The sequence below is a fragment of the Centruroides sculpturatus genome, unplaced genomic scaffold, assembly GCF_000671375.1.
Source record: "Centruroides sculpturatus isolate CEXI.00-Female unplaced genomic scaffold, Cexi_2.0 scaffold1291, whole genome shotgun sequence".
Lineage (NCBI taxonomy): Eukaryota > Metazoa > Arthropoda > Arachnida > Scorpiones > Buthidae > Centruroides > Centruroides sculpturatus.
The window spans coordinates 120,452-144,485 of record NW_019392629.1 but is presented as its reverse complement, the minus strand read 5'-3'; the positions used below and the strand labels follow the sequence as shown (position 1 = coordinate 144,485).

The 24,034-nt window shown below is 28.6% G+C and overlaps 1 protein-coding gene across 1 annotated transcript in view; it reads left to right on the top strand.

The window, feature by feature from the left end:
* Window positions 1–24,034, top strand: part of LOC111617813 (histone-lysine N-methyltransferase SETDB1-like) — a 97,540-nt gene that overhangs the window by 16,086 nt on the left and 57,420 nt on the right. Inside the window, exons 2-11 of the mRNA XM_023359118.1 lie at window positions 9,691–9,872; window positions 9,967–10,144; window positions 13,446–13,690; window positions 15,679–16,119; window positions 16,210–16,282; window positions 16,823–16,923; window positions 16,992–17,029; window positions 17,464–17,600; window positions 17,706–17,926; window positions 18,869–18,950. Coding sequence (XP_023214886.1) covers window positions 9,691–9,872; window positions 9,967–10,144; window positions 13,446–13,690; window positions 15,679–16,119; window positions 16,210–16,282; window positions 16,823–16,923; window positions 16,992–17,029; window positions 17,464–17,600; window positions 17,706–17,926; window positions 18,869–18,950 — 1,698 coding nt within the window. The remainder of the gene's footprint in view (window positions 1–9,690; window positions 9,873–9,966; window positions 10,145–13,445; window positions 13,691–15,678; window positions 16,120–16,209; window positions 16,283–16,822; window positions 16,924–16,991; window positions 17,030–17,463; window positions 17,601–17,705; window positions 17,927–18,868; window positions 18,951–24,034) is intronic.

Sequence of the window (24,034 nt, the reverse complement as noted above, 5' to 3'; positions counted from 1 at the left end):
ACACACACACACACACACACACACACACACACACATTCATTTTTATATATATAGATTGCATTATTTATAATGCCATTATTAATCACTTTTTCAAAAACATATATGTTTTGAAGCAGATTGTATTGATGAAACAGGCATGCAGGTATATACAAGGGTTACTCGAGAATTTTGCAACACAAGAAAACCATCCATAATGAATTAAAGTGTTTATTTTTTTTAATAATAAACTTTTTATGACACATTATGCATAAACAAATTTCATCAATCTCCCATAATTTAAATGAGCAGACCCCACCTTTCTAATAGTAACAATGGAACTTTTTAGAGAAGCACTTCATGCAATGATTTTTGTGATAGATTGAATGACAAAGACATAAATAAATTGAAATTGGCTTTTAGGGATGATCCTTCATCCTTTACTATTGTATTCTTTCTTTACAAAAAATTTCAGAGGTGTCATATTTTCTTCCATAATGAACCAGATGAAAGACAACTGTAAACAGCAGTGATTCTTAAAAATATAATTGTTGTACAGTGTATGATTGCAGAAGACCAAAGATGTACAGTTCCCATGAAATGATACAGGAGAGACTACAAATTGGAGTCTCTATAGTTGCAGACATTCTGCATAAGGAGTTATGGTTAAAAAAGTAGTGTCTTGATGAGTTGACATATTTCCAAAAGTCAGAGTATGTCAGAATATCTAAGAAAACTTTGGAAATGTTGAACCATGTGGACATCAGATTATTTCCAAGCTTGTCACAGGTGATGAGACATACATACCATTTTATGACAGTCTCACATGTCAAGAAACTCAGATAGGATCCATGAAGATAATCCAATTCCAATAATCGAAAAGGCAGAGAGCAAAAAAAAAATCATTTTTGCTGTTTTTTTCAGTAGCACAGGTCTGGCAAAAGCAATTAAGCTTGGTGAACAGAAAGAAGATAGTAATGGCCAATTGGTACACTACAGTTTGTCTTCCTAGAATTCTGGAGTCACTGAAAATTTGAAGTCAAATTTGCATCATGATAATCCTTCATCACACACTGTCAAGAAGGCTGTTGATTTTGTTCAAGCTATAATAATATGAGTCATTCAACATCCATCATATTCACCAGATTTGGCATTGTGTGACTTCTATTTTTAATTTCAAAAAACATTTGAGGAGTTGCAAATTTAACACAGAGGATGAAATTGAAGCTTTTGTAACAGTGTATTTTGATAACATTCCAGAAAATGAGTGGTGTCGTGCTTTTGATCTTTGGAAGGAGCAACTATGTAAGTGCATTTTGGTCAGAGGAGAGTACTTTGAACATAAATAAAAACATTTTGTTTCAGGTCTTATAGTATTGAAAACTTTCAGAGTTGTCCTGTATATATATTAGAATGTGTAAAGGAGATATTTTGAGAGTATTTAATCTGAATAAATGGTTATTTTCATAAATAGCCATTTATTCAGATTAAATTTTTTATAGCAATAACGGATCAATTAAATCAATCAATAATTAAATTTATCATTTCTTTTTGTCCTTAGTTATATTAAATTTTAGGGCTTACCATACCAGTGAATATGATACTATAAACAAAAGTAGTTTATTTTATATCATATTCACTGGTGTGATAAGCTGTACTGGTTAGGTTATCACAAAAATTTAATTATTTATGTTTAGAACATAATTTTTTTCTAATCAGCAGCAGCTGCAGCAACAAGTTTTTGTTGCTGCTGATGCTGATTTAGAATGTTTGTTGTTGCACCTCAATAATCTTTATAGACCAGTATTAAGTTCTTGTTGCTCAAAAAAGGTTGTGAGTGACTTGAGTACTATTTTGGCAGTTATTTTTTATATTATAATTTTCTTCTAAGAAACTTTCTTTGATAGTAATTTTGTTTTTCTGTTTTATATTAAATGATGATGATAAAGAAAAGTTTTTCTTATTTTCTTTTTATTATTGTTGTTTATAGTGAAACCCTGTTATTACATTACCAGTTTATGTGAAGTGTATTGTAGTGTGAAATAGATTTGTGGTCCTATGGATAAGGGAGGATAGGCATTTCAGTGTTAATGATATTTGTACTAACCAAACTCATTAATACAAAATATCAACTTTTAAATACTTTCAACTTTAATAATGGGATTTGACTATATTATTGTCATTATTAAACTGGAAATTAAATTTATATTTTCAAGAGTTCTGTTCATATATTCTTCTTACCAAGTAACTTGAGCAGAATAAATAAGAAATGTTAGCTTGAGGTAACCTGGATAAATACCCTGAGTTATCTTTGACATAATGCCATCATTGAAATTTTAAATTAACTTTGCTACTTTTTAAATATTTTTATCATAATTAATTTTTGATTTGAGATATTTGTAATTAAAAATTAAACAATTAATCTATTTAAATTTTATTGTAAATTATGTATTTATTTCATTAAATATTTTAATCATATGTAGGCTAATATCACTTTATATACAAACATCACATTAATTTTAATTCTTTTAGTTTGATACTTTTTATTTTAATTTTAAATTTTCATTTTTGTGAATGTGATAATTTTAGAATATTACGAAATTATTTATCAATAAATTTTTCAATTTATTTATATCTGTTGTTATGCCTTAGGAATATCAACTACAAAAGATAGTGTCTTTAATTAAAGTATACCACTTTAGATCACTCTGGAGACAAAACTATTAGAGATACATTGATAAAATTTTGTAGGAACATTTATCTCAACATGGGAAAACTATGAGCAGTTTCAAAAATAAATACTATTTTTTGCAACTAGGGTATATAATGGCACTGCTGTTTGCAGCAGCATCAAAGGAATTGTTCATCATGCTTCCTGCCTCTTTCAGTTACATATTGCAATTGAGTTATCATATCAGCTACAGCCAAGTGCAACATGTCGGGGCTAATCAGACTCGCTTCCCTTTCAACTTGCTTCTTTGGTTTTGATAAATCTGTTTCTACCTATATAAACTCTGTATAAACTCTGCTTTTGAAAATTATTCAGAAATTCAACAACATTTACATAATTACATAAATTGCATTCTCCCAAGGATTATTTACAATTTTCACCAGGGGTCTTCAGAATAGTGTTTAAATGCAACAGTGACCTATGTGATATTGTGAAAACTTTTAGTGCTATTTGTTGTTGGTGTTGGATCTTACAAGAAAAGGTCATCATCAAATATATTAAATATGTGTTTTTAATGTCATATCATCAGTCATTTTTAATGAAGACTATTTTATCTTTAAGTTGTTAACCATCTTGTTCTGGCTGGAGTTTTAAAAAGGATAAAAATTTAAACAGACCCAAATTTGTTTGTATTGTCATTATTATTTTTTAAACTAACATATAAATTTAATTGAGATTAAATAAAAATTATCATTATAGACTTCTATCTGTCAGTTTGTACATTGTTTGTTATAGTTGGGTACATGTATTTTCTGTTGATTTCCAACAGTTGGCATTATGTTATTTTTGCCTGCAAGTGATCAATTGCCTCACTATTGACTCTTGCCATTAAGGTCTGAATCACACACAAGCAAGCCATTCAGTCCTGCCAAATATTTATCATTTGTGTCCAATGTACTTGAGAAGACTGAGACTTGAACATTATTCATAGTATAAATAAATACATACATTGGACACAATTGATAAATATTTGATCAGGCCATGAATGGCTTTAGTCCTAATGGATTAGTGTCCATTAGGAGTAACTTTAGGACTAATCCTAATGGTGGATTAGTCCTAAAGTTACTCAAAGCATATTTCTAAGTTAACATTGATATTTGATTGATATAGTCTGGGTTATGCATTATGTCAAATTTCACTCCATGATGACATCATATTGATCGGCATGAGGGAGCTATTTACTGTTTTCATCAACTGTAAAAAGAATTTTGTATTTTTTTTCCCCATGTTATGAATCTAATTTTGCAATAACTATGGAACAAGCTAAACAGTATTAGTGGAAATTTTTGATGATAACATGAAAAATTTATGGAAATTTACAATGACAAACTGCTATGAATCCCTTTAGAATAAAATTTTTTTTATGCTATTACACTATTATTACTGTGCATTATTCTACATTGCTGAAATACAGCATATTTAATGAATTAATCTTCAAAATTAAGTAACAGTACTATGATACAGTACAAATAATTTAAATGAATGATTAATTAGTCTTTCTTGAATTACTACTCAAGAAAGACTAATTAATCTTTCATTTAAATTACAATACACGTCAAAAGCACACCGCAAAATATGACTTGCTTCTAACCCAAAACCAAAACACCAATTGAGTTATGCACCGTTTTTGGTTTTGGGTTAGAAGTAAGTCTTATTTGGTTTTTACTTCAAACATATTTCTAAGTCTTCAGTTTCAGAACAATTTGTCTTTCTTTCATAGGCTATTATCTGGTAAGCATATGCTAACAGCTGTGATAAACTACTATCTGGGCCCCGAGATTGGATTTTAGTAAGGCTACTCCTGACCTTGCTCCCTGTCCAATTTGTTGATTAGAATTAAGTTACAGTACATTAAATAGCATATATAATTGTATTGTGTAATATATTACATGTATAATATCACAAAATTAATATGAATCAATAATAGTTTTTTATTCATTTATTTTTCATTTTGTTTATAAAGTGGTACAGTACCTCAGGATACAAAATTAATCTGTTCCGAAACTGAGGTCATATCATGAAAATGTTGTAAGGAGAATCATTTTTCCCCCATACGATTACATGTAAAAAATAAAAATAATTCGTTCCAACATGAAAAACACACTCAAATTAAAGCTAAGTAGTAGGCCTACATCAGTGTTTCTCAACGGGGGCGATATCTCCCCCATGTGGGTGTTTTTCCATGTTGAGGGGGCGATTAGTAACAATTTATATTTTGGGGGGCGAAAAACAGTTTTTGGGCGATATATTAAAGCAGGGGTGTCCAGCCCGCGGGCCGCATGCGGCCCAAGGCAAGTTCCAATGCGGCCCAATAAAGGTTTAAACAAAACCGACAAATGTTTTAATTTTATTATTATTTATTTATTTCAACGGCATAAACTCAGAAAAGACGTTTCACAAAGCCATAAACCTTTATTTATATTTCAGTTTTGAGTGGAAATGAAATATTTTCATGTACTTGGAGATGTGTGAATGAGGAAGGATTACTAAATAAAGCTGGAGTTGTGACTCAAAGGATTATAGACCCAAATTTGGTGAAAGGAGAGAAAGGACAAAAGATAAAAAGTTGTCAGAAAGGTTAAATAGTTCTTCTGTTAGGCAAATATTGAGTCTTAATTTTCCAACCTTTCTCACTTCTTTATCTTTTGTCCTTTCTCTTCTTTTTCCGAATTTGGCTCTATAATCCTTTGAGTCAAAACTCCAGCTTTATTTAGTATTCCTTCCAGCGTTGCAAGATTTGGCTACATTGCGCCAAATGTGGCTACTTTTTTAGTTTAACGTAAAAAAATATCATTTGGCGCTTTGGCTACTTTTGGGGCTACATATCATTTATAAATATATTAGTTGAATAAAAATGCACTTTAAAATGGTGTTTCGTCGCTTTTTATTAATCAGAGACTCAAATAAACCAAATATTTGCGTTTTATCAAATAAATGAATTTATCTATTTGTAAGTAAAAATTGATAGTGTCTGTAAAAGTAATTTTTTAAAATATCCTGTTTTGTGATAAAGTTTTAATACTTATTATTATAATCTAGACATGTTAATCCTTAAATATACTTGTATATTCGGCCACAAGTATATATTATATATATACTTGTGGCCCAAAACTCCTTGACTTCTTCCAATGCGGCCCAGAGAAACATAAAGGTTGGACACCCCTGTATTAAAGCATTATATTAAGAATAATTAGATATTTTATTCGTTATATCATACAATAATTAAACAAATAACATTATACTAGTCACTAGTCTATTCAATGCAGTATGAATTAGGTGTTAGCCTTGTCCCTCAGCATTCAAATTTTGTAGTGAAGGGGCGATACTATGTAACGGTTTTATTGAAGGGGGCGATACAACGTTGAAGGGGGCAATGATTTGTTAGAGGTTGAGAAATACTGGCCTACATTAAAAAAAAATAACTATAGTAAGGAAAACACTGAAAAATGTGTTTTGTAGTTGTAAATGTATAAATAACTATAATAGAATAATAATTGATAAAAAAAATGTAGTTTTATTTGCACTTTACCTTTTGAGGATAGACAACAGTGGAGGTGTAAACTGGTGGTGGAGGAGAGGGAGAAGGGAAATGATACTAAAACTTAACTTACATAACATAATGTAACAATAACTTAAAAATAACTTAACACTAATTTGTTAATCTTTTCTGTTTCATATTTTTTTAAAATTTTTTTATTCACTGCTTTTTTGCTTTCTTTCCTTCACTTCCACCAGCACTTTCACTGGATAGAGGTCACTTGGTAAAATATCTATCCAAAGTGGTTTGGCTTTGCCTACTTTTAAAATGTTTCTAAAATGACTTAGGTAAATGTCATTATTCCGAGCAGCAATACGGCCAGTGTGAAACTTTTCGGGATGTTTCTTTTCAATAAAATCAGTCACTTTCACTTTCTGATAATACCTCATGATTTCCTTTATCGAGCAAGATCCTTCCACGACAAAGCAAACACGCGGACTGAGACAAATGAACAGAAGTGAATAAAAAATGGCTCTGCGAACTAATGTAACATCGTATGGTGAGTTTTTGTTCGTAGCAAAATTATGTTCGAATTTCATGTAGTATCCTGAAAATTTTGTATGCTGGGGCGTTCGTATCCTGAGGTACCACTGTATTTGTGTTTTAAAAAACCTTTTATTATTTTTTCATTTACATTTAAAAATGAAAAGAGAATGAATGAAAATCAATAAAGGGAAGCCTATCTGATTTGATGGGAATGAGGACCAGATAGCAAAGGTTTTATCATCTCTTGTGTGCAAAGTACTGAAATATCCAAAATATTCTCATATACCTTCAACCATTTTTTGTATATTCACTTGATTTTTTTTTCTTTTGCTTTCAGTCTTCCTAGGGTTAAGCCTGCTCAGCCTAATGATTGATCTGCCATTGATTACCAGCAACTTATAATTTAGAAATTGAATTACTGAATAAGCAATTACTTTATTGATCTGTTGATATATTATTGTATTGTATATTGCAAAGAAAATTTTATAAATTTTAAAATAATAGCTTTTTTTTTTCTAGAAGTAAGGATTATTTACTTAAATATCTACAAAGTATTAAACTATCATTCTCAGAATTCTAGTATGTTAAGCTGGATGTCCAAGATGGTTAAGGCATCATCTTATAGCTCTGTGGACCTGATCAAATCCAAACAGTTGAAAAACCATTGGAATTTTTTATGGGCAGTCTGTCTGGGATATTTACCCTCATTACCAGTTGCCCCATAATGGGCCTAACTGAACTCAAAATGAGTATAAAAAAATGCTCTCTTAGTGCTCATAGGGCAGAAAGCTAAAAATGAAAAATATTTAATATGTCAGTTATTCTATCTTAATTTCACAAAAATAACTATTAAAGTGCAAAAGATTGTATAATATGTATTGATTATATTTATAATTAAAAGTTGGCTTAAATTTTTACTCTAAACTTGGATTTTCTCATATGCTAAGTTTTGAGTCTGTTCAATTCCATGCACGGAAAGCTAGAACTGTTATCTATCTTCTGTTATCCATTTACACATCTATTTTGTTAATTTTTTCAATTTTGTCTGTCTTTTAATAATCTCCCATTTAAAACAATGACATCATAGGAAATAGGAAACTTGTTGTAAACAATAACATCTTTTGAATTTTTGTTAACTGACAATGCTATAGAACCTGAAGAAGGCTATAAAACATGGCCAAAAACGTTTGTTCTCTCAAGAAACTGCTAGAAAATGTGTAAAAAGGTTTGTGAAACTTATTTGAGTCTGTTTACTTCATATGATCTCATATTTGAATTGAGCTTAGGCAGGCATTTACTAATATANCCAATTCTTAATTATAATGTATAAATTTAATAGTAAAAAAAATTATAACCCAATGAACTCATCACATAATAATATGATAAATAAAAATATTATTTACATACTTTTAACCTTTGTAAACTTAGAAAGTATTTGTATAGATATGATTTGAATGGACAAAGGTATTCACACAGTGATGATATTTATGCAAATCAATTTCATTTACATTTTATTTATGCCCAGTATGGTAGATATATGAAATCTGTTTTTTTTTAACCTTACCAGTTGTGAAAATTATTGTTATTTCAATCTACTTTCTGTTATCACCAAAATAAATAGCAGAGACACTTAAACAACAGTGGAAGAAAAAAAATCATTACAAATTTACATAGTTTTAACAAATCATATTCAGAAATTGAGAAAGTAGTTAAAAAGAGTACATTTACTATAAGAATTGAGGAGCTGATTTTCAAAAGGTGCCAAATCCAACTTTTCAAAATACTATTCAGCTATTATTGTATTTTGTACAATCAACTTCTGGCAAGACTTTATTATGACAAAATGTGCAATATCCCCTGTTGCTGTGAAAAATGTATGTATATTGAAAAAGTGTCAATTCAGTTTCTTTACAGACTTTTTTGAATTTTTAATAATTTGAAAGATTGTTTGNCAGGCATTTACTAATATAAAATAAATTTTCTCAAAGATTCTGAAAACTTTTATATTTAAATTATTTACCATAAAAATATTTTATTCTGTTAATTAATTAAAATCAATGATTGTTTGCTTGAATTAGCTTTTCATTTCATTACTGATATCTTGACATCTTAATCATTTTATTAGATTTTACAATTTGGAATTTGGAAAAGTTAACATTTTTTTCATATTTTGGAAAATTGCATTATTAGAGAGAAAGAGAAATCTATATGTATTGAGATTGTTTATGGAATAATTGCAATGGTTTTTATAAGTCACTGTATATTGCTATATCTCAATGTAATGTTAAATTCACAAAAATTAATCTTACTTTCTTTATTCTAAGGGTCTTCTAAGGGTCTAATTCTTATGACTAAAATATCAAGTTACTCCAGTTTTTATTAAAAATGAAGAATTATAAATTATATTAGGTTTTAGTTTCTTCTAGAAATAAAATGCAAGATAAAAATAAGAATAATCAATTAGAAATCATATAACATATATTTTTCAACAAAAATATTAAATTATTTTTATTTACAAGACAATTTAATAAGTAGAGGCTGTGGTCACAAAGTCAGAAGGTGGAATTAAAGCAGTAATTTTTTTCTAGTGCAAATTCTAAGTAGTATGTGGGGTGGGAGCGTTTGTTGACTAAAGGTCTTAAAGGCCATACTCTAAAAGTTGCTATCGGTAACACCACAACACTCAAGTGTAATTTAATAAGTAAAAGCTTTTCTTAATTTCTGTCATATTTTAAGTTAAACAATAAAATATCTGATTAATAATACTTAATATATATACAGACATTAAAGATATGACTGTATTTAAAATAAGATAGCTGTAAACTTTTTGCAAAAATTTTTATTTATACTGCTCTGCTGTGTTGTATCAATAAATAGAATAATGGAACAAAATTAAAATTTAATTTTGGTTATTTTTTAAAGGAGTAAAAAAATAACTACATTCTCTTTTTGTTTTCAGTTTAACTGAAGCTGGTATTAATATCAGAATGACAATGGGTAAACAATCTTCACCAGTGAAGAAGGTTTTTAAAGATATTAAAGATGTAAATGGTTGTTCAAAATCAGAATATCAATCAAGTACTAAAGATAATATTAGAAGATCAAACAGGCTTACTTCTTATGTTCCAATATTACCAAAATGTAGGTTATTAAATAAATAAATAAATATATATATATATATATAATTTTCATATAATGTAGATTAATAATTAATAATTTATTTTTTCCATTTTAGTAACCAAAACTAGAACTCTAGAAATGTTATGTAAAAATATTGGAATGGTTATTCCTGATATTTCTGAAGTAATTGTTGTTCCCTTTAATCATAAAAAATGTGCAGTGTGTCATTGTAGTCACAGCCAAGATAGAAATCCTGAATTATATTTCTTTCCATTTCCAAAAGATCCAAGAAGGTATGTTTTGAATAATTTAACTGGTACTTATCTGTTAAAGTCCCACATGGAAAGTCATGTAACATGTATCGCCGAATAGTGTGCATCTCTCCACAGCAGTTTACGCAATAGACAAAATATCACTCATTTCAAGGAATCAAAATTTACATTTATTTCAATTTTATCAAAATGAAAAATTAAAGAAAGGGGGAAACTTTTTGGAATAAGTGAAATACCATTCTATTCAAAAATTCAATTTCTAGATTAATACAAATAATGTACAGAATATGAAAAACTACGTCAAATATGAAATAGTGCATTATTAAGAAATTCAATGAACACTAGGCATCCACATAAGGCCCAAAATGTGTAAACAACGCACATTAACTAAATAAACAAAAGGATGAAACGATGACTAGTGTTTGATTAATTGCACTTTATAGTGCTTAATCGACAAAAACGTATGACAACACAGTTTCAAATTGGCAAAAGAAATTCAACATTAAATATCATCTGATTTTTCTAAATAATACAAAGAATTAATTTGATTGTTATTAACATGTTACATCTATAAATAAACATTCCTTGGATTAAAATTTATAGGAATATAATTTATTGTTTGTTGTGTATGAGGGGTCAGAAGGTCAAATGCACCTTGACCTAAAAGATCCATTTTAAGCCCCACAATAAATTACAAAGGTATAGGTAATTTCTTAAAATAAAAAAACAGTAGATCTCTGAAGGAAAGCAGAGGAATGTCACCAGGACTCAAAAAAGAAAAACCCAGATAAACAAGTATACCTGAGCAAATAATTTCATACTCCCAAATGAGATGCAGAGAAGTTTCCTCAGCAATCTGCAAATGTGGCAAAAAGCTGAGAAGCAAAATTTCACTTAACACAGATGTTTATGAAACTGACCAAAATCAATCACAGTTAATAAGCAAAGTGAAGGAATGGAACCAACTCAAACAAATGTCCTCAGATTACTTATTAATATGCTTATCAATAAGCTTCTCCGATGTCTTTTAACATAAACGATATTAGTCTAATAAATCTAAAAGTTGTGGTTTCAGAATAAGATTTCTTGCAAGGCTTAGGAATGAAAATCACATTAACCAGCTACTAGGCTAGTGTTGCCACCTTTTCAGAATTGCTGATCCAGATGGCAGGTCAGGTTTGTTCGAACAAAAGTTCCTGACGTATGGGCAATGTCCTTTTACAATGCGAAGAATAACATGCATGCCGGTTCTAAATCAGTTACAGTTAGGGACTAGGGACTTGCGTGGGAGTAACGTAAGTAACGTAAATTAAGAAAGAACAGGTACAGATGACTTATCTCTATTGGATATTAGAGACGTGTATGATCGTACATGCAAAAAAAAAAAGTTAACAGGTTGCATGCCACACGTCGGCGTAAACAGACTAACATGGCAGAATTGCAGATGAGTTTCAGTGAGTGTGAGTTCTTTCGCTGTTAAAATAGTGTAAATTTGTAAAAATATTTGCAAGAACTTTGTTTCATCGTAATTTCACAATTTCTACGAAATTCTCCAACAAAATTAATAGTTCACCCGGACAGTGAGTCAATCCCCGGACTGTCCAGATGAAAACCAGATGGGTGGTAACACTCTGCTAGGCAGATCACATTTATATCTTAATACCATACAGGCATGATAAATATGACAGAAAAATGGGAGCTAAAATATCAGCTCCATATTGTAGGTGAGCTGGAGTGTACCATCAGTTGCAGCTGACTTAAATGGATCAAATGATTTATTGGCCCATTTGATCTTAGCAGTGAAAACCACCAATCTAGCTAATATCTAGGATTTTGTATTTGGGATCTGGATGAGAGCCTTAAAAACTTAAATAAAGGCTTGAATTATTAATTTCTGACTTGGGAAATAAGCCTGAAGTAAAAAGAGAATAGTTTCTTAAGAAGAGGTTGAAGCCTTACCACTAGGAAGTATCAAGGAACCCAATTTAGAACAGTTCTAAAATCTTCATGAAACTTTTAGAAACATTAGAAATGTTCAAGCAGAAGTTCCTCTATGAAAATCCTTTTGCCCTTCTAAGTGCTTTCTTATACTGGATGACAGTTTTATGATAGACTTTCCACTCATCAGTACTCTTAACTCAATTAAATAACTTCAGAGTTAAAGATCTCAGAGAGTTCAACTCTCCATTTCACCAAGGAGTTAAATGATGGGTGAACTTTTCTTGAGTGGGATAACTAACGAAGTAGCTCAAGAATGTACTGTTGAACAAAGTCAACAGCCAATTCATTACAATACCTTTTTTGTTAAATCATTTAAAATATAATACACCACATGTGTATAGATTACAAAAACATCAACTTTTTGGCATTGAAAAATTTCAAGCAGTGATTGAATAATCCATTCTTCACAAACTGTTTCATAAATATAAATGCACCTATCAACTACTTACTGGCATATTATCACATAATACTAAACTTTTCACGATAAGTTTGATTTCTTAAAAAACAAATATTCTGATTGTATAAACAAAAAATTCATTTAAGTATTATTAAATCAAATTTATCTTAATTCAATGTTTGTTTTGTGTGAAATGTAATTAATTCATTTGGTTAAAACTTACTTAATTTGTTTCTCTGTGTGACATATATGATATTGGAAAATGACACACCATGTAGAGCTTTAACAGATTAATTACCATTTAAAGTTGTAAATGATCAGTTTTAAGGCTGTTATATTGATTAGCTATATAACTTTTTATTTTGGATTTTTTTCATTTTTATCTTTCATCTTATAATTGCATAATTAATATTATTAAATGATTTAAAGACTATTAAAGTGTTTAGTGTTTGTATAGAGTTTAATTTTATCTAAAATTATAATTTATAATTTTTTCTCAGATGTGCACTTTGGGCTATTAATTGTAATAGGCTGGATTTATTTAAAAATGACATTGATTTTATCAATAAGAATCTTACTATGTAAAAATATTGGAATGGTTATTCCTGATATTTCTGAAGTAATTGTTGTTCCCTTTAATCATAAAAAATGTGCAGTGTGTCATTGTAGTCACNTGATATTGGAAAATGACACACCATGTAGAGCTTTAACAGATTAATTACCATTTAAAGTTGTAAATGATCAGTTTTAAGGCTGTTATATTGATTAGCTATATAACTTTTTATTTTGGATTTTTTTCATTTTTATCTTTCATCTTATAATTGCATAATTAATATTATTAAATGATTTAAAGACTATTAAAGTGTTTAGTGTTTGTATAGAGTTTAATTTTATCTAAAATTATAATTTATAATTTTTTCTCAGATGTGCACTTTGGGCTATTAATTGTAATAGGCTGGATTTATTTAAAAATGACATCGATTTTATCAATAAGAATCTTACTCTGTGTGAAGATCATTTTGATGCCAGTCAGTATTATATTTACTATATGTTTTCTCATACACCACTGAGTAAAAAGCATTTGGTATGGAATGCAGTTCCAACTATATTTCATGTTCCTAGTCGTCCTCCAAGAGAAAATTACATAGAGCCTTCTTTTGAACAATACAGTAAGTGATTGTATATAAATTATATTTATGATAGCAATTTTATCTAAACAGTCTTCTTATTTAAATAAAATATTTTGTTAAAAATTTTAATTGTAATAATATTTTTATGCTATGATTTTCATTTAAAATATTATTTTCCAGAAAATCTGAATAATTATAGCCAATAAGTACTATAAATATATACTGTGCTACAATAGATTATGAAATCAGATCTATTGTAGCATAATATACAGTGTGATTCTATTTTTATGAGTATTTGATATACAAGAATATGATAAAATGAGTTTTTTTTTAATCTCTATTTGATTTATTACATGAAATATTTGATACAAGTGTTGACTGATATTTGAGATAAAAATATTTAATTAAGAGTTGTGACAAGATTGAAATTCCCACACACTCCAGATGGCTCCTAGGTTCTAATCTCCATTTTCTTTGTTTTATTTACACCATGTTTTAATTTGTTATGTGTGTGCTATTCATTTTAATGTAGTTGTGCAGTTTAGTAAATTTTATCTATGCATTATAAACTCTGTCAGTGATTACTTTTTCATTTTTATTTTATTGGGTTGCAATTTGAAAAAAATGTAGACCTATAAATTTCCACTATTGTCCTTCTGTTTGTCTGTCTCTGTCTTTCCTTAATTTTGAGATTAGAGTTATATAGATGAAAGACAAGAATAGATATGGAAATCTTAGGGGCAGGAGGCCTGATTATCTATATATGAACTTCTGATGGAAAACCAGAAGTTACGTTATTTCTATTTTAAAATTTTCTTCTGAAAGGTGTTAGATAGATGACTGGCATGACTATTGTTAAAGGTAAAGCATAATGAACAGGGGCAAGTCACTACTAATCTGAGATGGAGAGAATTTATTTTAAATTAATTAAATAAATTAAAAATATAATTAAAATTGCAGCCTGGCATTGTGACAATGTCACAATAAATAATTGCTCATTCTATTTTATTTACTTTCTTAACTAACTATTGTTTTCTTACATTTAAATAAAGAAATGTCTAATGTACATTTTTGTTCATGTCACATTTTTTTTCTTTCTTCAAATTAGTTTATTTTTTATTATTGTTGATTAACCTAATCAGCAATTTCATTTAGTTCTTTTGATTTAGAATAATTGGTTGATAGTATTTTAATGTTGTTTGGAGAATGTTGGGTAGGATAGTTGGGCTGTCTGTTCAAATTTTGAATGTAAGGAATAATGGGAAAGCCTGTCCTAATTTTCAAGGTTTTCAGGAATGAGATATACTCCTAAATCACACATAAATATAGAAAACATTATATATATATAATAAATACAGTAATACCCCGAACTTACGCGATAGGTGGGACCGAGCGATAACCGCATAAGTCGAATTTGCGTAAGTCGGGGTATAATTTTGCATATAAATACATACAAATAACACAAAATAAATTGTAGCTATATGTCGAACACATCCGAACATGTAAGCCGAACAATAGTGTGGGGGGAAATGAGTAATTAAGAGTTGCGTGGCGCTCAAACAAAAGACGAATCGACGAGATTTGAAAATTGCGTAATTCCAGATTCGTGTAAGTCGGGGTATTACTGTATAACATGTTTATTTATTTGTACTTTTTCTCTTAACCTTATATTTTTTATGATTATTATTGTAAGATACTTTCTACCGGATCCTTTAAATATGACAATAAAATCATTGTTAAAATTACATTTTAAAATGTTATATAACAAAAATTTCAAATATAGATTTTGTGTATGATACAAAATAAGTATGTAATTAAACTTTAGTTATTCTGATTTTTATTGTCATGTTTTGTTACATTAAACATATAATTAGCAATTACCTTTATTGTTTTTAATAAAGATTTAATGAATGAAATATCAAGAAAACCGTTCAGAATAGAAATTTTGAAGCAATTTTAGTTTTGAAATGTAAATTAAAATTTTCAATATTAATCTGACTGTTTTAAAAAACCTTTTCATTTTACAGAACAATTAAATCAGGAAGCACATGATGATTTACAACTAGTATTATTACCACAATCTCCACCTGATGAAGGTCTTGAAATATTACCAGAAAGTTCAAATGGCTATTTATCTGATGGATTATATAATTCAGATGATGACATGCCACCATTGAATCCAGTTTGTGAACTGCATGAAATTAATGAACAAGTAAATATTCCAATGAATGATAACTTTGATAATTCTAGTACAAATAGTAATCGTTATAAAAATATGGAATATATATTAAACGAAGATGAATTCCAACCATTTTCAAAAAAATTGCGTTTAAGTGAAGGAGAAGTAAATTGCAAGAACAGATTTTGTTTAACAGAAATAATTCATTCTATATTTAAACAAAAGAATTTATTAGAAGTAGAAAGATGTGAAATTAAATCACTTTCTGAAAAATGGAATTCTCTGGAAGGTAATGCTCTTGAATGTTTCTCTATAATTAAAATAAATTTGATATTATTGAACTAAAAATATTTATTTATTGTTTGTTTTTAATTTATAGGGAAAAAAATTGAAGTAGAAAACATGTTTAAATTACTTGAAGATGATGTTGCTAAACTGAAAAATGAGTTTCGGTACATATTTTATATGATTAATGTACTGTTGAACAAAGTCAACAGCCAATTCATTACAATACCTTTTTTGTTAAATCATTTAAAATATAATACACCACATGTGTATAGATTACAAAAANATATAGTAAAACAAAAATACAGTAAATCCTCAGTTTAAGACTAATTGGGGAAGGAATGTCCACTTTGCTGAAAGTCCATTAAATTGAATGTGTTGTAAATTTTAGAATAGCCATAATAAGATTTTAACATATGCACATTTTAAGTTCATTATTAATTATGTTTTTAAAAATATATATTAATAACAAACTTAAAATGAGCAACTTGTATTAAAATGTTATGATGTATGAGTATGAATAAAATATTATATTAATTATATTGATAATTTATACTATTTATATTAATAATTTATACCATTGACTTATTGATCCAAACTTTTATCATGCCCTTCAATTAATTTAAGTTTTAGTTAAAAAAAGAAATACAAAGCAAATTAATATTTTGGAACATGAACTTATTAGCTATAAAAAATTTTATTTACAGAAATTTACAAAAGAAAGAGATAATAGATATAAGTGATGATGAAGCTCAGGAAAATCAATCATTACCAGAAGGTATCATCCTTTCACCGTTACCAGAAAGTTGTATGTTTATTTTATACTTTTCTTTATATATTAGAAGTGATTTCATTTTAATAACTTTTTTTTTCTAGATTTTATGCAAGATAAGTCTTTAAATATTAATTATCGGGTAAGTGTAAGTTTAATTATTACCCATAACTTTACTACTACAATTTTTTTATTGAAGCTTATCAAAAGTAGTTATGACTGATAGCATAGAGTGATAATAAAATAGAATGTGAATACAATGCAATAATTAGTCAAACCTTGGATTTTGCATTAGAACTTTTGTTTTTAACTTTATTCTAAAAGTGCCAACAATCTTTCTTAATGAACTATAAACTATTATGTATTAGTCTTAAGTTGCATTAAGTATTTTTATATAGATTATAATTTGACATTTCAAAATTTATCAAATTTTTAGTGACTCGTGATTAGTATTTAGGTTTGAATGTTCTAAAATATGAAATATTACAATAATAAATTGAAAAAGCATTGATGTTTCTGTATATAATTTTATTTTCTGTCTGGAAGAATTTTAATGAAATGAATTTATTGTCTTAGAATAATATCTGTCAAAATTCAAGATCTTTTAATGAAAATAACAGCCATATCATTGAATCATCATCTGAAGTAATACATTTGGGTCAAGTAGCAATTTCTAGGCCAAATCTTCCTTCAATTGGACGTGTAGAGAGAAGGTTTGTTTATTGCTATTATTTTTATTTAACATATAAAAATGTATACAATACAAAACATAAAAATTAAAAAATATTAAACTAAATTTAGCTTATTATACTTTTCAGCGATCTAGTCATTGGAATGCAAGTTATTGCTTCAAAATTATCATTCCTTCACAGCTGGTGTCGAGCTGTCATTTTAGATGCATTAAATGGAAGTCAAGGTGAAAAACTTTATAGGATTAGATTTGATGGAAAGAAAAATGGTGGTAGTTTATGTACAGGAAAGCAGTTGGCATACATTGATAATCCATGGGTGATATTACCAGTAGGATCTCGAATTGTTGGTATGAGAGATTATAATTTTTTTATATGTTTATTAGATTGGAAAATTTCATCAAGTTTAGTTTAAAAGTGAATCAATGAAAAGTATAAAAATGAAAAACTAGACACAGATACTGTTTTATTTAAGATATTCTATCCAAAAATGGTTGGTTCTTAAAAATCACTTTCAACAAATTAGTAAATTTGAATGAATGTTTATGTTATGCTCATGCTCTGATTACATTTATTTATGGTTGCTCTTAATCTGTTCTAACTACTTGAGTTTGTTTATATTCATTATTTTTTGTTTATGATTGTACTTGGAATGATGGGGATTTATTTGTAAATAACTCCGATCTGCTGAAAAAGAACAAAGGGATTAAAATTGCTATATCTATATATATAAAGCTGAAAAACCGGATTCTTTTTTTTTTCTTTCTGTCACTGTATGCCAAAAATGGCCATTAGGGGTGACCCTAGCTATTATTTAAATTAACAATAAATTCAGTATATTATTATTTGATGTGGTTTTTTGCATTTTTGGCTGTGTTTTTTTAGTAGGGTACGCCATGAGAAATTCAGTTTATTATTATTTTTATTTGTAATAGGAGTTTATTATTTATACCACAGAATGACACTGTTGCTGCTAGAACTCCCACTAGGGGGCGTCCCGGACTACTACAATAGAAGGATTAGAAGTATGAAATAATCTAATAATCTTAATCTTTGTTTTTGTTTTTTGCACAGGCAACACCAGGCTCATCTACTGGTCTTTTCATAAATCCTTTATTTATTTTAAAATATTTATATCTGAATTCTACATCATAGAAATAAAAAACGTGACATAATTTTGTTTAAAAAACAAATAATGATTAACTTAATTTATAAATTATTAATATATATGTGATATATTTGTGTATTAATCATAGCAAATAAACTATTGTAAATGAAATTTTATTTTACAGCATCATACAAAAATGATTTTAACGAATTATTGTATCATGCTGGAATTGTTGCTGAACCTCCTAAAGTTATGAATAATTACAGGTAAGTCCAATACTCTTTTAAGAGCTTCTTTTTAAAATTAATTTTTGTCCTGTTGTGAAGAATTAAAAAATAAGTATTTTCAATTTTTGTTTGTTAGAATATCTTAATTTTCTGAATAGTTCATAATTCAAATTTATGATTTCAATACAATAATTTGTTGTTTTTTGTTTTAATGAAATCAGTATTTGATGATATTTAAGTTAGACATTTATTGATTTTTATTAAATTGAAAGACTCATGAAATATTTTTATTATAATAAATTTTAATGTAACAATGTAAAAAAGTATGTTTAAATAATTTATTAAAATATACCTAATGTTTAAGTGTATATAATTTCAATAAATAAATTTTTAAAGTTTTTATTAAAATTTATTTATTAAAATTTGAAATTTTTATTGAAATTATTTATTTGCAAATTTTTAACATTAGATGTTTTTCCATGCTATGCTTTTATTTGTACTATGAAGTATAATAAAGTTACACTAGTCTCTTTCATTTGCTCCATTATTCATTGACACAATCAAGCACTCACTTGCTCACGAATTGTTTGAGAGGAGCAGACATCTTACAGAGAAGTAAAGCGAAAGAGGGCATCAGATATATTACTAAAAAACTCTGAAATTTCAAAAACTTAATAATAAAATACATTAGCTATTAGGATCTGAAAAGTCTATGCCCTTGGAAAATGCCATGATATGTTATGGTATGGAGTGATGGATTTGTTAATTTAAGTGCCATACTCCTATATTTGGGTCAGCTGCCTGTCGCAAAATTCAGAATTTGTGAAAATTATATTTATCTGTCGATTGGAATAATAAATAGCCAGAAAGCAGTCGGGAAAAAAACGTCATTTGATGAAAAGGAATATTACAGAACATGAATCGGTCTTGGTCTTACACAATTTTACTGTTAATAAAGTTGTTTGAGAAATTCAGTCACAAAACACTGTATTTTTTACTTTCCCAGCTCTGTTATTTTATGTATAACAGAGGAAAAGTATGGCTATTGGTCAAGAAATGCAAAAAAGTTGTTTTTTTTGTATGTATGGATTTTAGTGTATGTGTTTAGTGTGACATGATTTTTTTCACCCTCTTTGAAGCTTAATAACTGCTGTGCTTTTTATCAGAAATTTCTGAAATTTTGAAGTGAGGCTTGTTTATTAGATGATTTTTGAAAATCGAAAAATTGGTGTATTAAAAATTACATTGATACCGATAACAAAACCGTATATAATGAAAATTCTTGACACCGCCATTACAGGTTTTTGACGTCAGAGCGATTATTTGATGTCCCTGATATCACGACTTTCATAGCGAATTAATTATGATAATTTTGGCGCTGTATATTAATATTTTAAACAATGTTCAAAGAAATGTTCTGTTATTAAATATAGTGGTATTTCCGACTTCATACGACTAACTTCGAATGCTTCAAATTTCGAACTGAATGCATGATAAAAAATCCAGCAACGAGTTGCTTAGATGTCGCCACCAAATGTCCGAAAAGTTATTACGATATTTTACTATTAAAAACTTATATAGTTTTAACTATTATAAAATGGCTTAATTTTGAGGGTAGGGATGAGTTTTATAAAAAATTGTAAATGCTAATAACGAGTAAAATCGTCATTAAGTCCGATCCTACTGGAAATATGACACCACCACCTTTATATGCCCACCCCTTCCATCTTTTAATCACCAGAAATTAATGGCCTCAAAATTTCAGAAATTTTCAACAAAAATACACAGGAGTTAAGCTTTAAAGAGGGCGAACAAAATCGTGCTCCCACATTCACACTAAAGAGGGCAACACCGTAGGCGGCCACACACGTTAAGGAAATCCTTTGAGGATTAACCGCGCATGCCTGGAAATTTTGCATAGGAAATTCTGAACTTCCTCAAGGTCTTGACCTTGAGGAAGTTCAGAATTCCTATGCACACACGAGGAAGAAAATCAGTCAGTCAGTCGGCCGGCCATGCACGTGATGACGACATACTAGCTGTTCTTGGATGTTTATTGGAAATAAATTGTATTAAAACTCGCGGGAAAAATCATGTGCATAGAAGTCTAGTTCACAAAATTAATTTTTTTCAAGAGAAATCTTGGGCTATAGATTCTGTTAAAAAGCATCGATCTTACAGACGAAAATCCATCGGATATAACTGGCTGGATCGAACATAGTAATTTACAAAATTTATTAAATTATTTCTCAACGTATAAGTAACAAATAATATAAAAAGTAATGTAAAAAATAAGTAGCAAATATAATTTAAATAATTATTATATTAATTAAACTATTTCCCTATTTTACTTTGCCTTATTGTTAAAATATTATTTTAAATTGTCGTGTTTTAATTTATTCGGATATTAGAACAAAAAAAAATATAGCAAATATATATTAATAATTCTCAACGACATCCGATATTAGTACAAATTGTAAAAATTATTATCCGAAATTAATTTAATAATTAAAAAAAATTTATTGAACTTTATTGAAATTTTTGATCTGAAAATAATTTATAACCTGAAAAATTAATAAATAATAAAAGTTAATAAGTTGTAGAAAATAATTCTTCCAAACATTCACGAGACATTGTTCTCACTACTCAGAGGCCTTACAACTGAACGTCACAACGTCACACACGTTACGGTTGGCCTGCGCAGTCTAAAATTGTGCAGGAAAATCAAATGGTTTTTCGCTTCTACTCCAGCGGCCTGTATAGTTTCCCCCACACACTAACAGGAATTCCTCAAGGCCAGGCCTGCGCGCAATTATTCCTCAAAGGATTTCCTTAACGTGTGTGGGACTCGTAACATCTATACATACTATATATACTATACTATATACTATATATACTATACATGCATGCATGCAAAAAAATTCGGGGGTAATATGCATTTCTCGACGTTTCAAGGTCACCTGAGTCAAAAAAATGTAAAAACCTTCGAGAATCATTTTTGACAGATTGCTGTACTTTCACTCCATTATATATAACAGCTGAGAAAGTAAAAATGTGCTGGAAGTATAAACATACACTTGTGTGCCGTAGTCGGGCTCTTGAATGCTTTTTTTCACTTTATTCTTGGTGTGTTTTATTATATATATTGCGTATTATTTATCGATTTTTAACAATTTTTCCTGCAATTTTTCTTTGTCGACATCTGTTAAGCGCCACGTACAGTACGTTTTCTATCCTATATTTCAAAATTTCCAGAGTGCAAGTTTTTAAAACCACATTTGACACTTTCGAAGTTTAGGAGCATCTTTCCCATACACATTATGAATATTTTTACTGTTTGTACGGCGTTATATCCTTTCCGAAACTCTTAAAGCATAATTTTCCCGATATGCTTTTTATTTGAAGACCTTTCAACTTGATTTTATTCAAACAAAATGTGAAGTAAAAAATTTAAAATAAGCTTTTAAACAAAGAATACAATCGTACATTAAAAATCATGTGTTAAATTTCACAACTTGTCTGACGTCGCTTATGTATGGATATTTGCAGTGTCAGCACACTAAAGTACGGCGACACAGTGGTTGATAATCACTGGTTTAGTGTCTGGAAATGGATTAATTCAATTACCATTATTTTTAATTAATGGGAAAAATCGATTGAGTTCGAACGGCCTATTGCAATGAATTAATAAATTCGAAGTACGAGGCATCACTGTATGTATGTATGTATGTATGTATATATATATACAATGATGCCTCGTACAATATATAACTATATAACCTCATACAATATATAACTATATAACTGTTAATTTAAAAATTAACAGTTACATAGTTTACATAAATATTGATAAGAAAAAAAGTAAAAATGTAAATGAGGTAAAAAGTAAAAATGAAAGAAAAAAATTACAGTATAATCTCACAAAAATATTTTAACCTAGACCAATATTGTTTAAAACCCAACCTATCATTTCATAACTGACTTCGTCACGGATAAAATACTGTATATATATATATACATACATACAGTATTATAGCTTAAAATATCTTAAAATTTTTAATTAAAATTAAAGTTTTAATTTACCTCCATTAGAAATGCATTTGAAAATATTCAACTTTTTAAAAATATTTTAAACTATGGAGAGGTTAAAAATATTCGTTTTAAATTTAAAGAATTTTTCAGTTACTTGTTATTTTCAACCGATGAACTTAAGACAATAGGTCGAAAGTTATGTGAAAGTGCCACTTTTGCTGCTGACTTGTGAAAACTCACGGAATAATTAGCTCCAGGTGTAAAAGTTGACATTTATGATTTAATTGATAATATTTTTAGGTCATTAACTTTGTTTTAAAAATTGTAACAACTTTTAAATAATGTAAAAAAAAAGTTAGCCGAAGGTAGAATCTGAACCTAGATCGTCCGTTTGGCAAGCGAGTTCGCTACATGCTCAGCCATTTCGCTGTGCTGCATTAGTGTAAAATCGATCGGTATATGAGCTGCGCTTAAAACTTTAGAGCCTTTTTTTCTCGGAATCTTGTTGCTAGTGCGCTTTACAATTCTTCTGGGTGGACACCCTTGAGGTATACTACTAACCTGCAAAGTCTCATCCCGAACTGAATTTCCGAGACCGTAAGGTCACCTTGTTAGTGTTAGTTTTGCATAAAGTACTTATCTAGCAACATCAAATAACGCACTAGGTTTATTTCTACAAGGAAGAAAACATAGTGAATTCAATTGATTCTCGAAAGAAAGGGAACGGGATTGGAATTTGTATAATTTGTTGAACTGGATGATAGACACAAATACTATATTTTGCGCTATTCCAAATACTATATTTCGAGACATACAATTTATATTTTTTAATATTTATATACGTTATAATAATATTTATCTATCATATTTACGTCACTTTTAAAATCCCACAGCAGAAAATGAATTGAATGTAGTATGTTGTCATTTTACAGACTAGTTTATAAATATCTCTAATTCTCGATGCACTTTGATGTTATAGGTTTTCCAAATGAGGCCTAACTATTCAAAGTAAATAAAAAGATCACTTGTCTCGAACATTCAGTAATATCAAGTTGACACCATTGTATAATACAGTAGAGCGTCGTTTATCC